This window comes from Anopheles marshallii, chromosome 2 (assembly GCF_943734725.1).
Source record: "Anopheles marshallii chromosome 2, idAnoMarsDA_429_01, whole genome shotgun sequence".
In the NCBI taxonomy this organism is placed as follows: Eukaryota; Metazoa; Arthropoda; class Insecta; order Diptera; family Culicidae; genus Anopheles; species Anopheles marshallii.
The window spans coordinates 12,981,867-13,008,787 of NC_071326.1; the positions used below are offsets into that span (position 1 = coordinate 12,981,867).

At 46.3% G+C, this 26,921-nt stretch overlaps 6 protein-coding genes across 6 annotated transcripts in view; 2 read left to right on the forward strand and 4 right to left on the reverse strand.

The window, feature by feature from the left end:
* Positions 1-12,319, forward strand: part of LOC128718993 (uncharacterized) — a 48,021-nt gene extending 35,702 nt beyond the window's left edge. Inside the window, exons 2-5 of the mRNA XM_053812614.1 lie at positions 1,944-2,024; positions 2,250-2,311; positions 11,723-11,952; positions 12,036-12,319. Coding sequence (XP_053668589.1) covers positions 1,944-2,024; positions 2,250-2,311; positions 11,723-11,952; positions 12,036-12,319 — 657 coding nt within the window. The remainder of the gene's footprint in view (positions 1-1,943; positions 2,025-2,249; positions 2,312-11,722; positions 11,953-12,035) is intronic.
* On the reverse strand, positions 1,154-20,806 carry LOC128718991 (elongation factor-like GTPase 1). Its single transcript, XM_053812611.1, has 3 exons — positions 18,328-20,806; positions 18,151-18,264; positions 1,154-1,527 (listed from the first exon to the last, which is right to left on the reverse strand). The coding sequence occupies exons 1-3, from the start codon at positions 20,804-20,806 to the stop codon at positions 1,154-1,156; spliced, it is 2,967 nt and encodes a 988-aa protein (XP_053668586.1).
* LOC128718994 (uncharacterized) lies at positions 9,661-10,365 on the reverse strand. Its single transcript, XM_053812615.1, has 2 exons — positions 10,266-10,365; positions 9,661-10,172 (listed from the first exon to the last, which is right to left on the reverse strand). The coding sequence occupies exons 1-2, from the start codon at positions 10,363-10,365 to the stop codon at positions 9,661-9,663; spliced, it is 612 nt and encodes a 203-aa protein (XP_053668590.1).
* LOC128718992 (pre-rRNA 2'-O-ribose RNA methyltransferase FTSJ3) lies at positions 15,098-17,783 on the reverse strand. The gene is made up of 2 exons (XM_053812612.1): positions 15,436-17,783; positions 15,098-15,359 (listed from the first exon to the last, which is right to left on the reverse strand). The coding sequence occupies exons 1-2, from the start codon at positions 17,781-17,783 to the stop codon at positions 15,098-15,100; spliced, it is 2,610 nt and encodes an 869-aa protein (XP_053668587.1).
* A 463-nt stretch (positions 20,807-21,269) lies between the features above and the next one.
* On the reverse strand, positions 21,270-22,977 carry LOC128706800 (tyrosine--tRNA ligase, cytoplasmic). Its single transcript, XM_053801742.1, has 2 exons — positions 22,774-22,977; positions 21,270-22,691 (listed from the first exon to the last, which is right to left on the reverse strand). The coding sequence occupies exons 1-2, from the start codon at positions 22,975-22,977 to the stop codon at positions 21,270-21,272; spliced, it is 1,626 nt and encodes a 541-aa protein (XP_053657717.1).
* Positions 22,978-23,479: 502 nt separating this feature from the next.
* On the forward strand, positions 23,480-24,986 carry LOC128707194 (TNF receptor-associated factor 6). Its single transcript, XM_053802143.1, has 4 exons — positions 23,480-23,530; positions 23,741-23,874; positions 23,952-24,252; positions 24,327-24,986. Exons 1-4 carry the CDS (start codon positions 23,480-23,482, stop codon positions 24,984-24,986), a joined length of 1,146 nt encoding a protein of 381 aa, XP_053658118.1.
* The last annotated feature ends 1,935 nt before the right edge of the window (positions 24,987-26,921 follow it).

Below are 26,921 nucleotides of genomic sequence, written 5' to 3' on the forward strand. Positions count from 1 at the left end.
TCCCGCCCTTTCTGGCGGACGCATCTTCGCCATCACTCCATCTCAATTTCGGACTACTATGCCTCCTCTGTCCATGTAAACGATCTAAAAGGACTTTACGGGCTGGATTGTCCGGAGTCATTCTCATGACGTGACCACCCCACCGGAGCCTGGCGAGTCTAATCCGCTGTACGATAGTGAGTTCATAGTACAGCTCATAGAGCTCGTCATTCGTAGCGGCTCCTCCATTGTCCTTCCACACATATGGGGCCAAACATCTTTCGGAGCATCTTCCTCTGGAACGCAACTAAGAGGGTTTCGTATGTGAGTAATGAAACTATATACGTTCTCTTCAATCCCAGCTTCGTTCGTGGCGTCATATGTTTTGAGTGGAGAAGTTTCCTCAGACTGTATAAAGACCGGTTGGCAGCCAGCACCCTAGCGCGTATCTCAACATCAATGTTATTGTCAGTGCTGACTTTTGTCCCAAGACAGGTGACATTTTAGACGACTTCGAAAGTCCGCTCACCTATTTTTGTCTATTTACTATGAAAAAAAAGATGAGGAACTTCAAAATTTGTGGAATGAACTCAAAAGTAATCAGCAATCGAATTCGACACTACCTCCTCAATCTGCGACTGTGTCATATGAATATTTGTTTCTATTTGGAAACATCAACAGCGTGTTCTTAAAGTGCGAATTTCGATCGTCTTCCATAAATTTAAAATGATGTAGTTGCTCTTATCTGCTTCATGTGATATATTAACGAAAAGAATTGTAGAATTGAGTGTGAAGATTAAAAACCGAGCATTTAATTTCCCTGTCCAAGAAGATTTTCGAGTTGGAGTCGACGATGTTGAAGTCAGAGTTGAATTTTTTATAAGTAGAACTGGAATCTGTGGAGGTAGATGTATGATTCTATCCCACTTTCTGGATGATGTTCAAAACGTAGTTGATTCTGTGCCTAGCCGTCCTGTCTTGTTCTTGTCAGAATGCTAACAAAATCGTGAAAAGGTTGTCATCTACCTCTCGATATTCTAGTTTGCTTTGGAAAAAAATATACAAATCGATTAAACTTTGCCACTGGAACTCAAAAAACCCTGTAATGCGTCCACAAACATCAAATAGTCAAGCGAAGTTACTTACGATAGCTTTCGTTTGTGGCCCCTCTTAACTACTTATTCTTCGATAGTGTACGCTGCTTCTCGGCAAACTCGACCAGCTTCCGTTCCACCGCTAAACCTTTACGTTCGCGTATTGCATCCATGTACACGCGGGCCACATTCGTGAAGTCTGCCTTCTCGCCGTACTGCAGGTACTCCTCCTCCGTCGACGGTACCCAGTGCGGATCGATATCGACCGTTTCCCAGTGGCTGAACACGAGCTGGGGCATCGCCAGACCGGACGTTTGCTTCCGTATTTCGGTCGCAAAATTGAACGACTCAATCACCGGGATGACGGCCGTCACATCAAACTGGCCGCTGCCTTCAATCAGATCCGCCGACTGGATGCGGCCATGTCGCCGTCCAATCACCGCGTACAATTTGCCTGTTAAATGAGATGGACAAACCGAAAGGGGGGTGGGGAGGGGAGAGAGAATAAAAACGTTATTTAATGCTGCTTATGATGATAGAAACAAAACTACAAGCTTATCCGCACATTCTTCTGCAGAAGGTTGCAAGAAACAAAGTTATGTTTGCAAGCTGCGAGGGTTTCATTCTTTCTCTATTCTCTAAGAACCACCGTTAAAGACCGTGCTACCCGGTCTCTCACACGCTAAGATATGGAAAGCGCACACCCGCCCGACACGCTCTAAGCCCCAAAAAGGGGCGCAGTACGGAAAGCGATCCCGAAAAAATCCACCAACCGCATCCACCTTCATCATCTGCGCCACCTGCTCAGACAGCCTCCCTTCGGCAGAAGAATTAATCGATACAAAAACCCACCTTCCACACTCTTTACAGACTGGCCTCGCACCGACCAAGTACCATTACTATCCGCACAATCAGCACATCTACTTCCTGCCAGAATGCGCCATCCAGCAGGTAGGTTTATGCTGCCTCACTCTCAGGCATCTGCATACGCGGATGCGCACACCGTTAGAAAGCTTCCGCGCCGTCGGTTGAGCGTGTTCTAATCAATATTCAATGGATTTTTGTGTTGGTTTTTTTCTATTTTTTGCTCATTTTTCGCTTTTGTTTTCCCCCGATTTATGCTGGCACGGTCGGATCCCGCCCCATCGCGTTACGAAAAACCCGTGGCGAGAGCAGGTCTGCAATGCTGTCTACGTGCGCCTCAACTACACCCAGCCACTGTGTGCCTGCCCACCGAGGTAAGTGAACGTCTCTGGGTTGTTTGGTGTTGTTGTTTCACCCCATCTAACAAACAACGAACGAAAGCGCTCGGAAACGAGATGAATTCTTGCCAATGTTCTAACCAGCACAAAACACACACACACCCTACCCGTAGCTTATTGGAACCCATTAAAATTCTTCGTGTAGTCAGTGTAACGAGCTTCGCGTGGACGCAGTAATACACCGTTCGTCCACATCATCAATTGACATGACTGGTTAGAATGCCCCTTCCCCCGGGGTATCCACGATTAATTTCGTTTTCCGTTCGACCATTGATCGTGAAGTCATCGAACTAATTCGTCCAGCGAATGACCTCGCCGTGTGGCGAATTTGTAGATCAAGACCTTGAACTTAAACCCTTCCCTGAAGGCCGGATTGATCGTTGATTAATTTACCACGCCTTGGAGCGCACGGTTTGGCCGATCGAGCGTCTGTGTACATGGTTGAGTTTGTTAGAATTGCTCTCACCGAGCTCCACATTACCCATGCTTGATGGGAACTTGTAGCTATACTGACCGATCGAAATGTCTCCATGTAATGTTCTTCCTGTACCTCGAACTAGGTTCTTCAAGGCAATTGGTTTTCACTTTCCGCACCGAAAAGCCGTGACGGTCCCGGCAGGGGGAAGATCTCCCAACGCACGAGGGAAGAATCATGGAGCAGATCGTCCAACGGCTCCCACCCGAACCACACCCCAGACAAGGACCGTTCACGGTACGTTGTTGGGCTGGTGATGGTGCAGAAAGCAATTACCCTCATCAATCATGCTTCGAAGCATTTCCGAAGCTTCACGGTCTTTTCGGACCGTCACCATGCGGCCACAAAACACCCACGGTGGGGGCCCCGTTTCCGTGCGAGTTTTTGCTGGCGTTTCGAAACATCATCCCGTGGTCCCGTGGCCGGTCCGTACCGTTGCAAACCCCGCATTGGAGCCCCCCCCCCCCCCCCCCCCCCTGTACTCATTATGCTTTGTGCAAGAGCTAAACAAGCTGCTAAACATGATGTATGACAGGCGCGCATCAGCGATGAACTGAACTTCCCTTGTATGCTTGGAGCGTTTCTCACACGCGAAAAAAAAAGTAAACCGCCCTTCCAAAAGCGAGGGCGTGAGGAGGGGATGGAAAAACAACAGAGGGGTGAAAAAAAAGCTGACAACAAAAGCGGAGAGGCCCTTGGGTACAGTTATGGCGTTTATTGAATTTCTTGCCATTGACGTGCAGTGGAATGGGAAGCGTATGAATTCATGTCTGGGCCGGGTTGGTTACCGGCACCCTGCCCCAACAACCGATCCCATAAATCTTGCCACACGGTAATCGAATTAGTGTCCGGACAGGTTTATCGCAGGTCCGAACCAATCCGGTTAATAGTTGCCTCAAATTTCAATGAACCTTGCGCGCTGCAGTAAACAAGACCCGTGTCGATTTATCGACTCTGATCGATTGCATTACTACCAGTGTGCAAGTGTGCAGAGGCATTGGACATTGTAATGTATGCGCCATTCCGCAGATACCATTTGAACACAGCCGAAAGGGTGAAAAGCACACTAAATTGTAACTGGCACTGTAGTACACGATCGAGGATGAAATATGCCTCCCGTACAATGGTGCTTATGTAAATGATCTACGCTCCTGGGAATGTTAATAATTTTGCTAGTACAAGATCCATTACTAGACGTTACCATTGCATACTTACAGCATAAGCGATCGTTTTAGTAATAAATCTGTAACGATGACCCTCCTGTTACCCTCTACGGCATCTCTCTCTCTCTCTCTCTCTCTCTCGCTAGACCTTACACAAGGGACCATTTTATTGTGATGTTTCTAATGTTTATTAGCATTACATGCCAGGAGGGAATATCCCACTGGGTGCGCACGACAATGGACGAAGCGAATTCTGCTAATGTTCCCCGCCGGTGTATCCAACGGTCACGTATTTAATTAAATCACCAGGAAACACGACCCACCAGACACAAGGAAACTGGCACCGGAATGCACTTGGGAAACACTTCGTTTTGGGTGGCCACACCGAACCACTGCCCTGCCACGGGTCAGGTTACAATACGATCATCCAACCTTTCCTTCCTGCAGCCGGGAATGCAAAACTTCCAATTCACCTCGCGTTGGAAGATTGTCCTTCTGCGCCACAGAATTCCGTTAAAATCTATATTTCAGAATACACTCGGGGACGCGGGAAGTGCCTGCCGTAGCACACTTAACCTACTGCGGCTCTGGGGTCTAATGAAAGCGGACCCCTGCCAGGTTCAATTACACCGAAACTACACGCTCAGCGTGTGCAAAGGAACACACACGGCCCGCTGCGCCACCACCACGATCATCATCAAGCCCAAAAACATTGCACCAAGCCGTACGATAATGTTTATGTAATATGCAATATGTTTGCCTTCCCAGCCTGCCGCACTGTGATCGCGACATCTTCACGACCAAGCGGAAAAGGTTTAAGAGCGCCTTGCACGCGGATAAGAACACGATCGTACAAGGCACAACAAGAACGCTCGGTTTGCAACGGTGCGCTGCGCGGGATAATGAAAGCTGTCCCGGCGCACCACGAACACGGGTAGCAGCCTCATTTTCCACCATGGGGGAGAGGCGATTTAGATTCGATGGTGTCCCCGAACAAACCCGGAAGGTGGAAGCGCTTGCAAACAAAACCAAGTGTCAGGGTGAGCAGAAGGATGGCACAACGTTTACAGCATGTGATTACAATCCCCATCCGCTCCTGTTCCGTCGAACAGCTGCTTATTAACCAGCCGCAGTGCCCAACAGTGTGTGGACTTTGCTGATCACCATCGTCCAAGAGCTCCAGTTTTTGAACGCCGTTGTTTCACCACGCTAATCCGATTGTGTAAATATATGCTCGCGTATTAGCATATCGGGATGTTTGGTGAGTGAGCGTACCATCCGGACGTACCTTGGGTTTCGACACCATTTGCCGTCCAACGACCCGTCCCAGATTGGTCAGTTTGGGCGCCGTGTGCAGTGATACATCAACGCTATGCAGAAGTTTTTGTCGGTGGCTCCGACAAAAAAAAAAAAAAACTCCCACAGGGCAACGTTTCGCGCTGCATACGAGGTTTAGTGTGGCGCCTGCAAACGGTACAAGCTACCAATTAAATTTCATCAGCACCTTCCACACCAGATAGTACACTGCAACATGCAAAAATGCCTCCGATAATGTACCAGATAGCACACCTATTTTAATGCCCATGTTTATGCATACCGCCGATCGATCGACGGTGCCATTGACTCATTAAAATAAATCGCACGAACTTGATCGCACTGAGCGCACTAATCCATCCGATGGAAAAGCAGGCAATGAACCGCGGATCATTGGCAGAAATTATAATTTACACATTAATTAAACATCCCCGCACACAAACGTGGGGAATGCAAATGGCAAATGGCAACCATTTGCCCCGGGTGAAAAGATTCATTTAACCCTAACCGGACTTTCTAGGATCGGGGTAAAACATCATAAAAATCAATCGCTCCTTAACCTTCGCATACAAAGCAAAAGCGTATTTGTCCAGCGCCACAATGCAATGCAATGCCACAACTACGCTTACACAACATCAATCATCGGGCGCACACAGTGGGGCATATATCGTTGCAACAGATGACGAATCTGCCCCATTGCGATCGTGACTAATTTCACAACTATCGTACCTCACCCCCCGTTACCAACGTTCAACCCTGAAGCTATCGATTTCCCGATTGATTCCCGGCACTGGGGCTTTTCGCACCGAAGGCGGGAAATGAATGCACCACCACCATCGATCAATGCGAGCTGCCCGGTGTATGATCGGCAATTATTCGCCACATGCCCAGCGCTCCCCATGGGAAAACCGTCCCATCCGACAGTTGGCGTACGCTGGAGGCGCAAAAACCCCATGCCGCGAACCATCGTGAGGGCATCCTTAATGGATGCGCTAAAATAATAATCAGTGAAAACAAATTCCTCGCGGCGAGTGCTTTCTCTCCCGTACGGGGGGTGTGACCTCCAACCGGTGAATAGAAGAACGATCCCGCAGGGTGTTTGTTAGCTAGACGACTCTAATGATTTGGAGGCTGAGCATCTTAATAATTGACTTACCTCAAGTGGATAGTTTACCAAGAGCAAACGATGCTTATTGCAAATGGTTAAACGAATAACTAGTTGTTTGCATGATCAGCTGACACACTGCTGACTATTTAAAATTTAAAGTTTAATAGAGCAAAGAGAATCTAATGTGGATGGCCTAATTCTGAGAGTTTATTACGAGTATATCGTTGTTGTTACATGCTAAAATTATTAGAAGCACATGCGCTCAAAACAGTCGATTCTACAAGTCGCACTCCAAAACTCTGAAGTTAGTGGAGTGCAACTTCGAGACTTGGATGACTTGGAAGAATTGAATTGAAGATCAACTTCATCCAGGAATTTTTCATCGGTTGGGCTTTAGAATAGTTACAGATAACGACCCAAATGTTGCCACAAACCCCCTCTTCTTAGAGGAGATTAATTTCTGGATGACTAAATAAGAAAATGATCAATCACCAACCATCAACAACAGAGAACAATTCCGGCAAAAGAAACAGAAGACGTTTTTGGATAATTTTGGTACCAATTAGGCTTGTGCACACGGATTCAGAATGAAGCAATGAATTAAATAATTCTAGAGAGTGAGTTAAAAAATTCAAAATTCAAGAACAGGCCTAGAACTCTTGAGGTTGTTGTGTCGATAAAGAAGAAGAAGAGAGTGAGTTAATTCAAATCACCAAGAAGAGTATTCTTTTTTAACTCTTTTTTATTTAACTTATTCGCTGAGAATTAAATCATTCAAAACCACTTTGATTTCACTCTTCACAGTGACCTTTAACTCATGATTTAAATCCTTGTGTGAGTTAATTCACGATTTTACTCTTCACGGCGACCTTTAGCCCATGATTTAAATCTTGAGTTAACTCAATTGTGAGTCGACAAGAGTTAAATCCTGACATGAGCTAACTCAAGATTTAATTCATGAGTTGAAGATCGCCACGAAGAGTTAAATCCTGCGTTAACTCACACATGAGTTCGTTATGATTTAAATCGTGAGGTCGTCGCGAGAAGTTAATGAGTTAAATTACTGCTGACATTTTTAATTCGCAGTGAATGAGTTGCTACCATAGGAAAGTGAATTGATAACGTTTTTGGAACTTGGGAAAATATGGTTCTGAAGAAAAAAAAAATCAATCTTTTTTTGCCGTTCTTCCCTCCTTTGCTTAAAGTTGTTGAAATATGTTATATATTAAGTAAGTTAAAGAGATTAATCTTTATTCTAACACTTTGACTCATATTTTCGAACCCTTCGAATGAAATATATGCCCCATCTTTAGTTCCCTCAAGACAGTTCTACGTGCCACATAATGTACGAATCAACATACTGCCCAAGCAACTTCCGGACATGGTTCTTTCGTGATGTCAACTTGCCACAAGATCAAGTGACCCGGCGAAACTTTCTACTGGAGAGTTTCGTAAATGTGCAGATCTCTAAGCTCAAAGTCAACAATAAGCAAGCAAACGATTCAGTCCGACCTGTGCTCCAGAGGTTGGTAATTTCGGGGTAACGATTCGGTGCCAAGGTGTCCATTTGATCGATATCATATTCCACACATTAAGATATGATTTATACATTTTTTAAAGCTACAAAACGTTTAATGGAAACCTCTGTATAATACGGTTTGCCATCTCAAAGATGCCATTGCATTGTTTGGTAGCATTATATTGTTTAATTTAAAATTGCTATAACAAAAAAAAACACATCGCAATTACCTTACACCGGGTCCGGAAATCATAATTATCCATCTTTCTTATCGTTTTAATCCAAAAATTTCAAATCACTTTTGGTTTGGGGCGGGGAGGGCTTTTGTGGTGCGAAAGATCTATTTAATAAGCCTTCACAATGCCTTCACCAACATTTTTCCACCGAATGGAGAGCGAGAGAATGCCTTCCCAGCTTTCCCAACACTTCAAATTGTTTGATTTCTTTGTGCCGTGTGTGTGTGTGTGTGTTTATTATTTTCGTTATTCGATTTGTTGCGATCACTCACTCATCTTGCCCCCGGCGTACCACAATCCTATCGCTCATCGTGATGTGAGAGTCGAAATTCATAATCGAATCGAATTGCACCACGAAGGCTATTAGTTTAGCACACCGGCACAGTGTACAGTGGCCGTATGCAAAAATTTCTCCCTTTGAACATTTTGTGGTCCGGAAAATTGGGTTTTTGAAGAATGGAAAATGCGTCGAGCCATCTCGCAAACTTCGCCACCATCATGGCTTTAACGCCACATGTGTGTGTGTGTGTGTGTGTGTGTGTGTGTGTGTGTGTGTGTGTGTGTGTGTGTGTGTGTGTGTGTTTATTGTGGAAAATTGGTTACAATAGCCTGCGTCCCGTAGCCAACCAGGTTACTGGGCCTACACCACGTACGGGGAAACGTTCGCCTTCCGGCCGATACAAGCAAGGGGTGAAGAAATTCCTCCCCTCCCATTCCTGGCTTGGCAAGGTGGTGATCGTAAGTATGGAACTACACAACAACAACAAAAAAAAACCACCCACAAAATGGTACACACCTGTTCGACGGAACACACACGCTGGTGATTACGATTCGGTGGAGCATTGAAGCGCGGGTGCCGCAACGATCGGTACCCGATCGGATTCAATGACCGGAAGTAAGTGTTCGATTGGCCGAACCCGGATTCCGGTGACCTGGAATCCAGTGCACGGGGCGCATCGATTTCGATCGATCGCCAAGCCGAAGTTAATGAACATTACTACAGGGCCATCGATGGGGCACACGCACGATGGAAAGCGGTCGATTAATAATTGGTTCAAAATGTACACCCTTGGTTGGGGGGGTAAAGCGGGAGACGAAGGAGCAGAGGAGTTCGGTACACTCATAGAAGCAGTCTGAGGATCGTTTAACAGCATGATCTGATGGTAAGCACAGCGATCAAATGGAGAAATACTTTCGATACAATTGTGCACCACATGGACAGGGGCTTGCTACAAGAAGCTTTCTAATTCACCAACAAACATACGTTTTGTCGTATCCGTGACGATTAGCACACTTCTGGACGTCGACGGCGTCGACTAACATCTTAGTAGATCACGTGGAAAAAATAATACAACTTAACCGTTTAACTCCCCTCTGGGGTTGTTTCTTAAGTTTTATTCAAATTGATTATTTGCGCCCAAGTTGATAACGTACCTTTCGCTCTACGAAAAGAGATATCCTGCAATACCCAGTCGTCCGCAGTATTCGCTACATTACACCAGTACAACTATTAGTATCCTAGCACCTTTCGGATTGCCCAACCCACCACCATGGTCAGCATGAGACATTCCACCAGTACGGCACTCCTACCGGAAGCCGATTTGGAGCTGCGCTTCATCCCGGTCACCGACGGCTGCACAACACCGTTCGTGTGCGGCAGGACTGGTGGGCCGTGCGGGTTGTAATCGGCAATGTGTGGAACCTTCACCCGGCCCGGTACGCCCATCACGTTCGACGTGGTGGTAAGACATTTGCTCGCCGCTCGCCAACCCTCACAGATCTTGGTGTTGATGTAGGTGCACCCCATCTGATAGTGCCACATCGGCCCAACGGTGTAGTTCACCTGGAAACACTGGAACATCGGTACACCCTGGTACGTAACGTTACGCAGTGTCGGGTTTGCTGAGGTCAGAAACAGATGCGTTGTGTTGACCAGCGGTACCGTGCACGGTGCGGACGGACTACGCAGACAGGCCTCGTAATCGCCGGTCGATTGACATATTTTACAGTTCAGTGCCAACGCTGCAAACGGAACAGATACACAACGTGTCGTCAGAGAACCAACAAACACAGACACAAACACACACGCATACACCTTCAAATTCAATTACATACCACTGCCAACGAGACACACTGCAACGAGCAGCGACACAGTAAGGCGCCCAGCATCCCCAGAGGACACCGAGCGTTGGACCACCTGTTGCTTCGAAGACATTTGCCGAAAAACTGAAACTATGGCTAACGGCACTGTGATCATGGTGTATTTAGAATTTCGTCATCGGTACAGCCTAATGTTACCAATACTGGGATGCATGCCGGTTGTTTGAACAGACGGTTTCGTTTTAGAAGAAAGAATGTCAACAGGGAAATGGGAGCCATGAATCATTGCTGAAGGTGAAGTCTACCGATCGGTGACACATGTACATTAACCCAACACACACTGTGCCTAGGAGAAATGGTTCTAAAATATTATGTGATAGACTCTTGCGAAGGTCATAAAATACCTGAGAAGATCGCTGAGGTTAGCTTGAAAAGCATTCAGAAATGGTGTCAAATATACCACCTTAACTAGAAAACCCCCCGTAGTATATCATCATCGAAGTATTCCAAATGAGATCAACAGCACAAGCTGCGAATTGAGATTGAATTGGAGTGGGAATGTAGTAAATTTGGTTTAATCTTGGATTAGAATCCGAGTTCGTAAGGCGAGTTACAAGAGGTATTGGGACGATCAGTTCCAACGTACTGGAGTTCAGTCCCAACGTATTCGTATTGGAGTTCCAACTACACGGGGGTGGTTCCAACAGATACGTCCAAGGGATATGGCAACCAACCCGTTATTCTAGAGCCTGTAGAAACTTCTCTCAAAATTCTAGTTGTCACGATCGCAGCTTGGATTATAAAAAAAATTATAAAGTCCTCACTCTTATATACCTCTGGGACATGAACTTTGTCCAAAGTTCACGAAAATCCTTTAGCCCGCATGCGAAAGGAAGATAGTCAGAAGGGCTTTTAGCACGATAAAAGTCTCAGAATAACAATGGAGAAGCTGCACTGATGACGATTACTGCTAGTTATGCAATTAGTCGAATAACGTATAAGATTTCGGTGTTCTGGACACGTCATTGGAATGACAACAGGCGACTAATTCATAAAAAAATCTTTTAATTATTTCCTCATGGCACAAAAGTGGCCTTAAAGACCTACTCAGGTAACGTAATAATGTTAAGTAGTTGAGAGCTTGGGTAGCGCTCGATCATGGACGTTTGAAACGGCTCTTCCAGAAATTGAAGGTCTAGCTGGCGTTAGAACCTCAGGAAATCTTGGTTTGCCCTGATTTTTTTTTTTTCTGATTTTACCTTCCGCAAGGAGGAATGGTTCACACATCGTATTAGTTATTAGTTATGTCATGTGAAGTTCGTCATTGCTACTATAACTCTTGTGTAGCCTTATCTACTAACATACCTCACACAATCTCGCTACATCGAATTCTTCCGATCTTGCCATTGAGTCTTTTAAATATCCAGCTCATTCTCCACATTTTGTATCGCCCCATTTTCTCGCAATACCAGATACCGCGATCCCTGCTCGGCTAGTTTGAACGAAGACGACAACCACACGATCAAGCTCGTTGGCAATCAGCAGAAGCGGGCCATTACGTTGGCGAAGACGTGCGAAAACACGAACGAGCTGCGCGATTGCCGTGCACCGAAGGACTGGTCGATTCTCGCGCTGCAAAACACTCGAACCGGCAAGTCGCACTATCTGGTTATCTGCAAATGCCCGCCACACTATCGGCTCGGTAAGTTTGGGCAGCATTTATCGATTGTTCTGATGGCAAATGCAAAAGCAAAAACTAAACCTGACCTCATTCTCACCGCGCAGAGGGACCGTTGGCTCACGATCAGCCAACGTACGCCGGACTGCCCGGTATCAACGTGTACGGTATGCTGTGCGTACCACCGGAAACCTCCAGCTACTACGCCTCGAAGCCAGCCAAAACGCCCGCCAACGTGTACAACAAGTGGAAGATCCCATCGCGACAGCCGGTATCGTCGTACCGTGCGAACTCTGCCGCCATCAGTGCTGCCGTTGACAACGAGACTGAATCCGTCTCCCGGACGTACCAGAGCACCACGGATCCGGCGGCACTGGCCAACGAAGCTTAAACCGTTTTCCACCGACTACACCATGTCGTGGGCATGTGGTGCTTGGCTTTGACGCGATGGCGACACTATTCGACACAAACGTTAAGACAAACCGCTCACCATGCCAGTTGGAAATGGGGATCGTGAGCAGCCGCCCGCATCCCCGGTAGTGTCCTACACGCGTATAACTTAATCATCCTCATCTCCATCTCGTTCATTCACTGTCCTTTAGTTTGTACCTCCGAGAGCCTCTCATTCCCATCGAACTCGAATGCTATTTTCCATTATTTATTTGTCGATAGTTAATTATATTCGTATGCAAGAAAGACCTGGCGCCAGGTTAGTAGTCGTACAGAGCAAGTCGTAACTATCCGTTTTAATCAATGCACCCATACGGACAGCAATTGCACCCCCATATTACACGCCCATTCATTCCATTACACCGCCAGTAATCGAACGGTAGCTACTAGGACACACAGACGCAAAAAAACGGTTCCGCGATCGCGATCGTACGATCGAGCAGACGAACGGTCACCATCTTGAAATCGTTTTCAGCTATGGTCCGGTTCACGGTACAGCACAGGACGGTGCAACTCACCTGTCCGATCTGTTCCGATATCTCTTTCTTTTCATCGCTACTGCGCCAAAAACGGGAACAGCAGGTTGGGAACAGAATTTTAACCGAAGGAAAGGATGTTAATGTGCGCACCAGTACGAAAACAAAACGATGGCCACCAGTGATGGAAAGAACGAGATCGCCGGTAGATTACGGTAGAACATTAGGCGGCGCTTGAACTGTGCTGCCACCCAATTTCTCTCCCAAAACTTGCCTATTTATTAATATTCTACTATTTATTTGTTTTAAATTTACAATACAATAAAGAGAATTAAGCAACCCAACGAACCCACCTTCGCGAACAAGGGGCGAAATTGGTTTGGGGCTGGCGTGCGCCCACACGGAGGCCGCCGGATGGCGTTCGAACATTTGCAATGTGGTACCGGAAAAAAAGATATATTTTTGTTTTAACGAATCGATTTTTGTTTTACGGTAGTATTTTTGCTATTACTACATACTACGGAAGGCCCCCCTCCTGGTACGGAGAGAGTATGCCTAAGCAGGATGGTTGATGGAAGATTGTTCGCATTCTTGTTGTAAATAGTATTTTCAAACATTTCCACGCATCCGCGGCTATCCGCTATTAAAAGGGGGGAAAGCATTGTTGATGTAAGCATATTAACATTAAAAGCATGGTAATGTGAGCAACTGAAACGGGGTCGTATCGACATCGAAGCGTTTTAAAACGTAAACGTGACGACGAAGGAAAGATTTTACTGACACTTTTCTACCACTAATGTTTATGCAGCGAAGGAATAAGCAGCAGAAGAATAAGAAGGAATATAAGAAGAAATAAGAAGGAATTATGCAGCGAAGGATAAAGCGAGAGAAAGTTAAAACAAATAATTAAACTAGCGAGAAAAAACACAAAACCCCCACACACTATTTAATTACAATGCTAGATGCGTAAGACTAACGTAAAATTAGTAACAATATTATTAATAAAAACGCGATATACGAAAAAAAACGAACCGAAAGTTCCACGTTTCTAATGAAATTGGTGAACAAACATCCCTAATGAGGAAAACACCTTCAACGTGGTTAATTAGAGCCCGTGGATTGTAATGACTCGCATGGTAAACTTGAAAGAAACAACCACAATGATTGTATTTTTTCCCAACTGAAACCGGAGTATCAACACCAAACAACAAATTCTGTTCATGCAACTTCGCACACGTTGGCCGCGGTACGTACATCGATCGCATCAACTACAGCGCGTACTCTCGCGCGAGGACGGTGTTGCTGCGTTAGTTCCAATTCACATCCGTGATGTTGCGCAATTGGCATGCGTTCATCTGCGTTCTACTGCCGCTGGTCGGCATATTCACCAACGAAGGTACTTCTCTCATTAAGACCCTATTTTCCGTGTTGTACGCTAAATGTCCCGCTTGCCTTCCAGCTGCTGCAGTGAGCTGCAAATTCTGTCAATCGATCAACAACTACAACAAATGCCTTAATTCTGCCGGGCTAGTCGAATGTAGCAATGCAGTAGTTAACATGACCCATCTTTTGCTGAACCCGCACAATCCATCCCTCGGGAAGGTGCCTGCGGCAAGCAAGTATCAGTGTTTCCAGGTGAACTACACTACCGACGGTATTTGGAACTATCACATGGGTTGTTCCTTTGCGGGCAGTCACATATGTGAAGGCTGGAAGGTATTGAGCCAGTGCATAGTTACAAACGGCATTGAGGGACAGCTGTCGACCGTTAAAATGTCCGACAAACCAGCACCGAAATCGGCAACGCCATCCGTTACTGCTGATGGTGCATCGAAAAGCTCTGGCGGGAAAGCTTCACCACAGGCAACAAAACATTCCCAAACGGGTTCTTCGACGACTGTCGTGAGCATTGTGGTACGATCGAACACTTCGTCCATCCATTCTACCTTGTCGCCCAAGATCATACCAATCACCAAGGATTCTAACGTACGAAAGACACCCTCGAAGGCAAGCATGTTCTCATTACAGCTGGAAGTTTTGGCAATATTCTGGATCGTTATTCTATTTTGGAGGCACTGATAATCTCCGGGACTAGGAATGTACACAACTCAAAGGAAACAATAAATTCGACTGTACATGAACTAAAAGTAACGGCTAAGTGTAGGTAGTTTTATTTAACATTTATATTTCGTTGAAGTGAATTGCTCTCTTCGTGCAATAATTCTTCAAATACGCTACACACATCACTTCTGTCGACCTACGCCAGCTTTTGCCTTTCCCTTTGCCATTCCTTTACCCTTGCCTTTACCAGAACCCTTGCCAAATTTCTTGGAACGTTTGTCTTTCGCCATTTCGCCCCGGCGATCCTTCTTCATGCGAGGATCGACTACCTTAAACCGGCCTTCCACACCCTTCGGACGGCGCACCTTCTTGCCACTAACGCCCGTCTTCTTCGCCACGACGTACGTCACATCCTTCTTCTTTGCGTCCGCCTTTTTGTAGAGCCTGGAATGAAAAGCATTCGAATGGTTAGTAACTGTTAAGTTCTAAATAAAAGATATACCACATTCTCGCTACTTACTTCTTCAGCAGACGAACCTTCTCCTGGTTCGAGTTGTCCACGTTCTCCATGATCGTTTCCGCCTTTTTCTTGATCTTCTCCAAACGCTTCGTTAGATGTCGCTTTTTGCGCGCCTTCGCTTCCATTACCTTTTTGATCGTGCGTACGTTAAACTCATCCTTCGATTTGCGGTACTGGTCAACCACCTCATCCGGTACGGGCAGTTGCCGTTTCATCGTATTCAGCTCATCTTCCACGAACCAATCCGGCAGATTGGCGTCATTGAACATATACCGATTGAACGCGGAATCAATGATATCACGGCGCATCTTCTTTCCCGTGATTAGCATCTGTCCCAGCGCCAGCTCCTCTTCGCTTAGTTTGACCTTTTTCTGCTTGCGCACCTTTTCCGAGGAAACAATCTCAAATCCACTTTTCTTGTCGCCGACTGTTTCGACCATCTTGTGTACTATCGTGCCCACCTTCGCCTCCAGTGGATCTTCTTCCTCATCCGAAGAGCTGCTCGTTTCGTTATCGCTCGACTCCGTCTTGTCCAAGTCATGCTTTGCTCGTCGGCGTGCCTTTTTGCCAAGCGGTTCCTTACTCTTTTCATCCTTCTCCGCACCGAGTACCTTCACGCCGGACTTCTTGTACGCCTCGATCAACTTGTCCAAATCGAAATCCACCTCTTCATCGTTCGTATCAAGGTTATGCTTTTTGAAAGCATCCTGCTCATACCACAGCTGTGCCCGCTGGACTCGCTTGTCCGCTTTGTTCCGATAGTCCAGATCGGTTATCAACGGATTGCGATCTTCATCATCCGAGGGATCCTTATAATCTTCATCCTCTTCGAAGCTCAATTCTCCCTCATCAGAGCCCATTGCCAATCCTTTCTCGTCGAAATCCGAATCTATTTCCGAATCGCTGTCGGCTGTTTTGGCAAGCAGTGTATCATCCTCAAACAGATCCCCCTTCGTTTCACGATCATACCGTATGTACCTATCGTCTTTACTTTCATCGTCCGACATTTCTTCATCCTCCACCACAGTATCGGGAGGTTGGTCGAGCATGCTCTCCAGCTGCTGCTTGGTACCAACATCCTTTAGCGAGAACACTAAATCCTCACCCTGTTCAGTCGGTCCTGCGTCACCCTTGATGACCATCTTGAGGCTAAGCTTCTCGTTCAATTTCGAACGCTCCTTGTTAGTCTTCTTGCGCTTTCGCTTCGAATTACGTTCCTCTTCAACCTGCAGGGAGGCAATTTCTTTTTCAATCTGTTTCAACTCCACTATGTCCTCATCCACATCCGTCTCATCATCATCCTTCGAACCATCCTTGCCTTCGCCTTTCTTTTTATTGTCGTCCGGCTTCTCATCGCTCGATTTTACAAACTCTGGGCTTAACAATTTATGCCAGCGCAACAGTTCCTTTATATCCTTACGCCCAAGAATCTTAATGTCTTTGCAACATTCCTTCAGTTCTGTGGTCGTACGGGGGTGGTTTGCAATCGCCTCATCCTTGGCTGTGAAAGTAATTTCCGTTACCCGGCTCAACAGGGCCAGTGGTTTATCGTTCTGCATGTACTCCAGCGCGGTGACGATCTTCCTCACATCCATACCATCGTATCCTTCCACCTTCGGCTTCTTGGCCGTCTTACGCTCCAAATCTTTAAGAATGTTACTCGACGAAATGTCCGTTGACTGAATGTCCAACTCTTCGAACACGTACTTCGAATCCAAAAAGCGAGGATCAATCTTATCCGGCGCCTTAAAGTACTGACACACGACGAAGATTTCAGCGGACTCCTTACGCGATGCGGACGGTTTGGTGGCATGCACCTTGCGGAACAGCTGCTTCAGTACCCAGATCAACGCATTGTAATCCTTCGAGCGGAACACCTTCGTGATGAACCATCCGCCCGGTCGCAAGAAATGTGTCGCCAACTTCACAGCGCTAAGCGTCAAACAGACCTGCTGGTATGCATCGTGCAGCCAATTTTTACCCACATTCGGAGCACCATCGTTCAGCACAACGTCCACTTTCCAGGTCTTCAGTTCCTTAGCCAAATCTGCCTTAGTTTTGTCGCTTGTAATATCCCCGATAAGACTGATACAACCCGGTACATTCTTGATCGGGTGCAGATCCACACCGATTACAATGCTGGAAACTGGCATGTTTTGCTTGGCCACTTGCATCCAACCGCCCGGGGCGGCACACAGATCGAGACATACTTGTGATTGCTGCAAAAATCCGAAACGCCGATTCAGCTGGATCAACTTGAAGGCGGCACGCGACCTGTACCCGGATTCTTTCGCTAGTTTGTAGAACTTATCGCGCCGATCCTTTCCTACTTTTCCTTTCTTTCCCATCTTTCTGGTGGATTAGATGAGTTAGCTTTACAACTACAAACGGCACTGACGAAAACGTAGAATTATAATATTATCCACTTTTAACACACGTTTTCACTTCCCGGGTCGGCAAAAGTAGAGGAACTTTCGATCGTCGCCGTTTGTTTCTATCGACAACAAACCATGTGCTCGTTTTGACAGCTCGGAAAAATACATTTTGACAGAATAGCTCCTACTCGCGACAAGGGGTAGGAATCTCAAACAAACCGACAGTGTTGCCATCCACGATGACAACAACACGAATAATTTCAAAATATATTCCCCTTTGGTTGTTATAAATTTTAACGATATTATTTACACGAAAAAGACAACAGCAATACAAACTTACCGAGTACGTCCGATTTTACGGTTATATTGCAACTGTACATTGGATGAACCAGCCGCTGGGGTTGATTTTGGAAAGCCTTTTTACATCCCTCCTTAACCGCTGACATGATTTGTCCTGTAGATCGTGAGAATCGGTCACCAAATGCTTCCATTTTAATTCTTCTTATATCATACATACCCGAGAGTGGTCCGTGAGAAGCAACAGACGCAAGATCCACCCCAATCGTTACATCAACCTCCCAGCGTTCGACTAAAAAGCAAACACCTTGCATCGGTTCATCGCACAATGGTCCGGCTAAGGATGCCATCTGGAACCCGTTCAAAAATGACGACTCGTACTGAGTCCGCGGATCATCTGTTTGTCGTTCGTCTGCCTCATTTCCGTACCACACGGAAGTGTGCTTGAAATCGGTACAATTAATCAGCAGATTAGTACCACATTTCTTCGGCCCTAAGGACCAAATGCGATCGAACGGAACCGTTTCGGGTAAATGTTTTATCAGATTTGATCTGAGCTCACGGATTGAATCCTGCAGCGCTTGTGGAAGATTTTGTTTAACTTCGTGTGCTCTAACGTACGCTTTCAGCACCGATTCGTTAGCGTTTAGCAGATCCACCACCTCGTGTGAAATTGGCATCGCTACTAGTTTTATTGTACATTGACGATTTGGCGTCTGAAGGGTAACGGTTTTATCTTTCTCTCTGTCCTTCGCTATTTCTTCCTCCGGGTTATCCTCCGAAGTTGGCACGAACGGCACAATTGTTTCCTTGAACGGTACGATCGGTTTCGATACGTTTAGCTTTATCTTGGCGTACGTTTCCTGCAGATCCTTTATGCACCGTTCCAGGTGTACTTCACCTAGGGTCAGTAGGACGTGTTCGCCACTCTCTTGAACACGCACCTCGACACACGCATCGGCTTGATTGAGAAGCTTTAGTCCACGTACAAGTTGAGGCATTTTTTGAATATCCTTCGGTTCAACGGCAACTCGCAGGATCGGTGTCGCTATCAAGGGAAGATCGACAAACGGTGGACAGAACCGCGTGTTGCTGAGTGTCGCCGTCTTCAGGACCACGTTTTGCAAACCTCCTATTCCGACTATATTGCCAGCCGGGACCAAATCAACCGGTTCTAGCTGCCGTCCCATCAGCAGAAAGAGACTATCAACCTCGATCTCGACAAGGTGCGGATTTATAGCATCACTATCGTTCGAGTGCATCGTCCGTGGGTCATACTTCGGTCCAATGACAAACACACGAGATCCTTTCCTAAGTGTCCCACTGTATACTCTAGCGAAGGCAAGAAATATCTCCGTTGCTCCATCGTGCTCATCATCAGCTTCCCTTCCATCGCTTAAGGAAAGAGCCTTCGTTAACCGTTCCAACGTGTCCTTAGCTGCGGCCAGAGATCCATGCTCGATGGGAAACATTTTTGAAACGAACACAATCAACCGTTCACTGTCCGCAGCGCAATGCATAATGTCCTGCTTTAGTACTTGGGTTTCCGGTGGATAAGATCCGAAATCGGCCAACCTAGAGCACAGTAGCTTTTCAGCCTTCATCTCACTAATACCGCTTGGGTTGGGAACCGAACGACAAACCGCCCCCAGCAGTGATCGTTCCATTGGCAACCACCCGGAGAGCAGATTCCGTACGGGAATTCGTCCATCAGCGTGCCGCAAATCGCGCCCATTCTGTACCACGCCGCAACGTTCCGAGATGGCACGTAGTTTGGCTTCGTCTCGATTTTCTACCAGCGCGTAAATATTCCACAGATTCTCTAGAACCAGCTGTACGAAGAGTGGTTTACGGCCTTTTTCGGTTGCACCAGATTCGATCGCTTTTTTACGGGGAGAATAAAAATAGTCACCCCACAACGCGTTCAACAGGGCTCCACTGTCCGTTACACCTTCCAGCTTTCCCTGGTATAGCCGGGCAAAGGTTGCCAAATCGAATGCCCATCCGTCGAGAGCCGATCCGAACAGTACGTTGCCCTGCTGGGGTGAATAGTACAGAAAGGAATCGTCCGCCTCCTCCAGGGCGGATGTTTGATCGACTGCGGTACTAATTTGCTCCCTTGCAAAAACATCCGTCGCGAAAAGGTTTCCCACCACGGCATTAACCTGCTCCAGCACCCGCGCCAGATGCTGGTACGCTTCTGCCGGTTCGAGACGCTTTTCCAGCACCAAACGATCGACTTTGTTCAACAACAAAACGGTCGACAATTGCTCGTTGTACGCCTGCTGCAAACATACACGGGTCTGGGGACAAACGCCCTCAACCACATCAACAACGATGATGGCTCCATCACACAGCCGAATGGCGGTCGAAACTTCGCTACTAAAATCCACGTGCCCTGGTGAATCGATCAAATTTACCAAATATTCGTCGGTGGTATTGTTCTCGTTTGATTCGTTCCGAAAGTACAGCGCGATACTACTGCTTTTCATGGTGATTTGTCGCTCCTGTTCATCGGGCCGGCTATCCATGTAGCGTAATTTTCCGGCCAAGCGCGTGGAAATGATGCCATTGCTTGCAATCAAACTATCGGCAAGTGTCGTCTTGCCATGATCCACATGTGCCAGAATGCAGATGTTTCGCACCTGGCTAGCGTTCGTTTGTAGCTGTATTAATTTCGATAAATCCACACGTACCATGTTTATCTTAATGCAATTAATACACTTCTATCACAGTTTTGTCGATTTCTCACTTTCGCAGCAAAGGAAAAGGACCGCTTTTACGCGGCCAACACAACAATTTACCAACAGCTAAAAACAGCTGATTTTGACAGTTTTCCCACAACGTGCACTTGTTGTTATTTACATTTCACCAGTGCTGCCTAGATGGGAAGCAGTGTTGCCAATTTGTTTGTTATCCAAATAGCTCAGCAGAGAACCAGGGAAATTTCTTTCCTTCATTACAAAAAAAAACGCCTCTTTCGATTGTATGCGATGCCAAATTTAATAAATTACTCTGCAAAACACGAAACGAATGTGAACGCTCACTTTTTCTTTATCCGAACGATCGACGGGACACAAAATGATCAAAAAATAAATCTCTCAAAGCGCAACAGCTAAGCTGCGAAATGCCATGGTACTCAGCAAAGCTCCAACCTTCAGCCTACTTGATGCTGACTCCAGCAAGTGTGCTAGTCACCCGATCACCGTTCAGAGTCATCAGTGAGAATTCCTTCCACAATGCCTCTCCATCCGTACCGGTGTGCAGTTCGGCCTGAATCTTGTCCCACACCTTCTTCTTCGGGTTTAGTGGTGGCACCGGATTGCTCGTATTGTCGAACCCTTCCACAATAATTCGCTCGCCAACTTTCGAATCTTCTGGCACCGCCAATGCTTCACATTTTTCCGCTCCGGCCGCGTACAACACCAAACCCTCACTTTCAACGCCACGTATTTTGGACGCCTTCATGTTGGTCAGCACCACCACTAACCGTTCCCGGAGTTGCTCCAGTGTGTAGTGAGACATCAGATTGCTCACGATCGCCTTCCGCTCACCGCCTCCGATATCAACCGTCAACACACAGAGACTATCGGCGTCCGGGTGCTTCACGGCGTCCATGATTTGGCCCACCTTCAGTTCCAGCTTATCCGGTGTATTTTCACCCGCAGCACCGTTTCCAGCCGCTGTAGCATTCGTGCCCTGTTGTTGCTTTCCTCCGGCTGCTTGTTTTCCAGCCACAACTTTTACCGGCGCAGGATAAGCACGCTCGGTTAGTTCCCGATAGAAATCACTCTCAAACGACTTCCGGATCGGTTCCAACAGACGGTTTATGTACACCTCCACAGCTGCCTTCAAATCGCCGGGATGCAGTTCTTGTGCGGCAAAGCATGCTTCCAGCTTTTCGTACTCCACAAACACCAGGTCTCCACCAAAGTCCGGCTTACGATGGATCGTGAATGCTTCACCTTCCTTAAACATCGGGTAGATGACGTGCTTCACAAACTTCAGCAGCCCGTTATCTTCGATATTACCCGGCTCGCAAAACGCTTTCTTGATCTTGCTCTTCACCTTCGCCGCACTGTCGAGCAGATCAATTTTCGAGTCCTCCTCGCTCGATGACATCTTGCCACCGGCCAGTCCCGGGATCATCGGGTTCATCAGATGGATGCGTTTGGCATATCCCAACTGAGGCAGGTACTTCTCAGCGAAGGTGAAAATTTTACGCTGATCCACACCACCGAATTGAGCGTCCACTTTAAGGTACTCCTCGTCCAGAGCCTGCAACCCAGGATACAAGATCCCGGACATCAGAGGATGTTCCACCTGCTTAACCACCTCCGCACCTGCCTTCTTGGCATCATGCTGCGTCACTACCGAGGACAACCGGTACACATCGAGTGTGTACTCCTTCGACAGCTGATAGTCCGTGCCACACACGAACCGCAGCTTATCCAATGGGACTCCCAGTGACGAAAGCATCGCCTTGATAACCGCTTCGTAGTACTTGGTGCGTTCCTTCAGCAGCGACCACGGTGCCTTCATGTTGTCCAAATACGCATGCAGATCTGCAAACAGGATCGTTACCTGCGGCGAGAGATAAGCGCAGTGAAAGTGATAACATTCGACCACTGAGGCTTATGCAAGGTCGGTGTTTTATTTCACTCACTTCACAACCGGCTTTAAGAAAGTCGGCCACCTTCGACATCGGCACGAAGTAAGCAATGTGCGGTTTGCCGGTAGTAGCCGTGCCCCAGTATATTTTAAGATCACGCTCCTTCAGGATCGCGCGGAGATTATCCTGTCCCAGCACCTCCTGCAGGTTGCGAGTGATCAGATGCTCCTTCTCCTCTGGTGTTAATGCAGCGGCCATTCTGATGCACGTTTAGTACCCCACAATTTGCACTACGTCCGAACGGAAGAATTGCAATGCACGCGATGCAAAGCCTTTGGAATTAATGGCAAAGATCGCTGATTAATGCGATCGTCACACCAAGTTTCCGAGACGGCCAGGAAGAGCGAACGAAATCAGCGGAATGTTGTACACGTTTGCAGTGACAACTCCGTCATTCTTGCCCAAGGTGTCTAAAGAGAAGCTGCCGATGTTAATTTTTTATTTTTCTAATTTTTGTTGATCAATACAATTGGAATATTTGCACATTGTTTTACTCAAAATCGAAATTGAATTAAACTTGTACTAAGTTTTACAGTGAAATATATAAAAATATGATAAACAAACAGCTGTCAAAATGCATATATATCACATCTTTCGTATCGACCGTGGGACCATGCACAACACAAAATAGTTGACAAACGGAAAATACACAAATCGCTTTGTTTGGTGCAATATTTTCGTACACTAATTATGATAAGAAATGAGTAGACCCGTGAAAAGAGAAGTATCCGCCGAGGAAAATTGTTTGCAGGTAAGGGAGTGCCGGAGCCGGATTAAGTGTTTTGTCAAATCCTCGTATGTGGGGTCTTCGTCGTGTGTTCCCGGATGTATCAAGATGACTCATATAACAACTGCTCGCTAGACCGTTTGATATGGCCTAGACGGATGCTACCTTCGGAATGCACGGACAAATTTTATTGCATTACTCACCCCTTTTATGATCATTATAATCTTCCCGCAGAGTGCTGCCAAAGCGGACGATGGAACGCTTGAAGCCCGATATGAATGTCCCATCTGCTACTGCTGGCTGAACGAGCCCATCCTCACCAAGTGCGGCCATCGGTTCTGTCGGAAATGCATTACGGATTGGTTGAAGTATATCTTTTGGCTTGTAACGCTTTCAAAATAATCACATTTAATGAGTTGTTTCGTTTGTTCGTTACACTGTGTAGTGAGAAAAACTCCAACTGCCCCTTGGACAACGAACCGCTCGACATCAAGTGCGACATATTTCCGGACAACTGTACGCGGCGTGAAATATCGCAAATCAAGAAACCGTGCCCGAATTCAATGCGAGGCTGTGTCGATCAGTTTTCACCCACCGAAATTGATACGCATCTGCGCCAGTGCCCATTCGCGATGTCTCGTCAAAGCCAACCGTGTCCTTTCGCACGGATAAAGTGCAAGTTTGTTGCTGCGGATGAAGATGCACTTAACGCGCACATTGCTTCCGACTGTCAGCAGCATTTACAGGTAGTTTTCCCACAGAACAGAAGCATAATGATCAGGGGCTGGTGTTAATTCAAACCCTTTCTCCCTATTTGCAGCTACTCTTGGAAACGTACACGGGAAGCAGTGATCGGTACAAGTTTTGGGATCCACCGGCCAAGAACAGTGTGCCGGAAATGAGTACCAACGAGCTGGTTCGCTCAATGTACGAGCGTATCGTAATTCTCGAGCAGGAAGTGCACATTCTCCGCATCAAACTATCCAAGCAGGAGATCCAGCTAACCAAAATCAATCACGAGATCGATCCTCGGTACAGTGGTGGTGTGTTGCTGTGGAAGTTGGAAGATTTTTCCAACAAAATCGATTCCATGCTAGCGAACAGTAACTGCATGTTTTACAGCGGCGAAGCGTACACTTCGCCGCATGGATACAAATTTTGCGCCCGCATCAATGTGTCCCCGCGCACAAAAGACTCGATCGGGCTGCACGTGCACCTGATGCAGTCAGAGAACGATTATCATCTCGAGTGGCCATTCAAGGGTCGTATAAAGATAACGCTGTTGAACGTACGCTCACCCGAACTTTCGCAGCATGATACGATCATGTCGAAGCCGGAAATACTTGCATTCCACCGACCGAACCAGGACATCAGTCCGCGTGGGTTTGGATTTTTGGAGTTTGCTAAAATTAAGGACATTTTTGCAAAGTTTGCCGACAATAATACGGTGGTGATTAAGATACAGATGAACATTGTGTAACAAGTTTTTTTACGGAACGGCCAACAACTACACATTCCACCAACACACACACACACACACACACGCGTACCGATGATGAGAAGTTGGTTCGGTATTGATCTGCCCTATGCACGTATCTCCCTTTCTCTCTATCTCGCTTAAAAAAGTATTCAAATGCAAGTATTGCCCATTCCAAAATGTGTTGAACACAAACGCAAAAAATCCCCTTTTATGACTAGCGATATATGTCGAGCGAGTATATTTGTGTATTCTTGTGCATTGTCTTAGAAGATAGTTGCTTTACATGTGGGCCTATACACGTCGATGTAGAAGAGGCCGAAGATCTGTAGATTTAGTTAGGCAGTACGTAGGACATCCACCGCGTAACCGGTAGCTCAAGCTCTTAGTACTTAACGGACGTGCCAAACCTTCATTGAATGGTATTATAATATCCTGCCCTCCCCAGATGCTTCCCAACAACAATAATTGGTTGGAGTTGCAGTCTTCAAAAGTCTGTATTATTTATCACTTGGTGATCCGTTCCCGTAGCATTCTTTGTCGTATCCTTTCCATTATGCCATCCACACCATCAGACCGGAACCAGAAACGCAAACAAACAAACAAACAAACCTACCAATCGTTCTGAACGCTTTTTTGTTAACAAAAATTTAGATGTTAATATACAAGAATACAGGAATTTTAGAACGTGATACAGAACAGGGCAAAGGGTAAAAGTAATAAAAGTGTATTCCAACCCAGTGTAACGGAAATATGCGCGCGTTCCCATCCTTCTCAAAAGTTTGACTCAGCCAACAGTAGAAAGAAAAGTTTATGCCCATTTTCCCCATGGGAGGGAGTTTTTCTTTGCCCTCCCACCTTTACACAAAACTGCATCATCATGTCCCGTTCACAATATTTCTTTATTTGTCCGTGATTATAAGTATATTTCCTTGTGAAAAAAATGTATATCAAGTAATTTATAACTAGTCTACGGTTTAATTGTATTTTTCTCGGTTTTTGCTTTCCTTACAAACATGATCTAGGGTAATGTTATTGTTTTCGTTTCCTGTAAATGTAATGTTACTAAATAACCAATATGTGTTCGTTCACATCCCACTTGCCACCTTGCGTCCTGATCCGGGTGTGTCTATCCATTTTGTTGCATTTCCACGCAACTGTTCCGCCTTACACTTCAATTTCCATCTCGCATACTTTCCCGCTCGTCTAGTTCAATGTTGTGGCATCCGTTTTTCATCTTCCGCTAGATCTTCCCTCCCCAGTGCAGCACAAACGTTTATGTTCTGTTATCACTTGCGATTGACTGTTTTGTAGTGGGATTTTCTTCTCTCTTATTCTCTCTCTCTGTTTGCTTAGTATGTTTAGGCTGCTATTGTATATGTATTTGTGAGTTTGTTGTACGTAAAGTGACGAGATAATGATGGTTCCTTGTTTTTTTTTCCACGTGCCCTCAACGAACTGCATTTTGGAGATCGACTTGAAAGGATATTCGCATCCTGTTTATTTTCTGTTTTGCGCATTCCAGCTAGCCAGTGAGTGTGTTTTGGTTCTTTCGTCAGCAGACATTCAATGGCGTCTGCTTGAATTTTGTTTGTGTTGTGCTTTTGTGCATACCTTTGGTGGAACACATGTATGAACGGTCGATTGTGCACAGCCCGGCGACTGCAAAACGGTGCACAATGCACATGGTTTCGATACGCAATGGATGCACAATTTGCAAATCTGTGTCGGGTACACGCACACACAAAATATGCTGCTTTTGCTAATACTTTACTTGCTGCGCTACGCTAGTGTTTCGCTACTCCACCAATGGCTCTAAGTGTTTTTATTTTTCTTCTGTTTCTTTTTTTCCCCCAGTAACGAAATACGTTCGGACATTATCTATTTAGCATTTTTTTTCTTTATTGGTTGCTTCATTTGCTAACTTGATCAAAACCG

Coding starts and splice junctions, on each gene's coding strand:
- LOC128718994 (XM_053812615.1), bottom strand. CDS start 10,365: ATGTCTTCGAAGCAACAGGTGGTCCAACGCTCGGTGTCCTCTGGGGAT. Junction 10,173..10,265: donor AGTGTGTCTCGTTGGCAGTG/GTATGTAATTGA, acceptor TTCCGTTTGCAG/CGTTGGCACTGAACTGTAAA.
- LOC128718992 (XM_053812612.1), bottom strand. CDS start 17,783: ATGGGAAAGAAAGGAAAAGTAGGAAAGGATCGGCGCGATAAGTTCTAC. Junction 15,360..15,435: donor AAGGTTCGTCTGCTGAAGAA/GTAAGTAGCGAG, acceptor TTTTCATTCCAG/GCTCTACAAAAAGGCGGACG.
- LOC128718991 (XM_053812611.1), bottom strand. CDS start 20,806: ATGGTACGTGTGGATTTATCGAAATTAATACAGCTACAAACGAACGCT. Junction 18,265..18,327: donor TTCTCACGGACCACTCTCGG/GTATGTATGATA, acceptor CACGATCTACAG/GACAAATCATGTCAGCGGTT. Junction 1,528..18,150: donor CGTAAAATCGGACGTACTCG/GTAAGTTTGTAT, acceptor CTCATTTAACAG/GCAAATTGTACGCGGTGATT.
- LOC128706800 (XM_053801742.1), bottom strand. CDS start 22,977: ATGGCCGCTGCATTAACACCAGAGGAGAAGGAGCATCTGATCACTCGC. Junction 22,692..22,773: donor TTCTTAAAGCCGGTTGTGAA/GTGAGTGAAATA, acceptor CTCTCGCCGCAG/GTAACGATCCTGTTTGCAGA.
- LOC128707194 (XM_053802143.1), top strand. CDS start 23,480: ATGAGTAGACCCGTGAAAAGAGAAGTATCCGCCGAGGAAAATTGTTTG. Junction 23,531..23,740: donor CCGAGGAAAATTGTTTGCAG/GTAAGGGAGTGC, acceptor ATCTTCCCGCAG/AGTGCTGCCAAAGCGGACGA. Junction 24,253..24,326: donor ACTGTCAGCAGCATTTACAG/GTAGTTTTCCCA, acceptor CCCTATTTGCAG/CTACTCTTGGAAACGTACAC.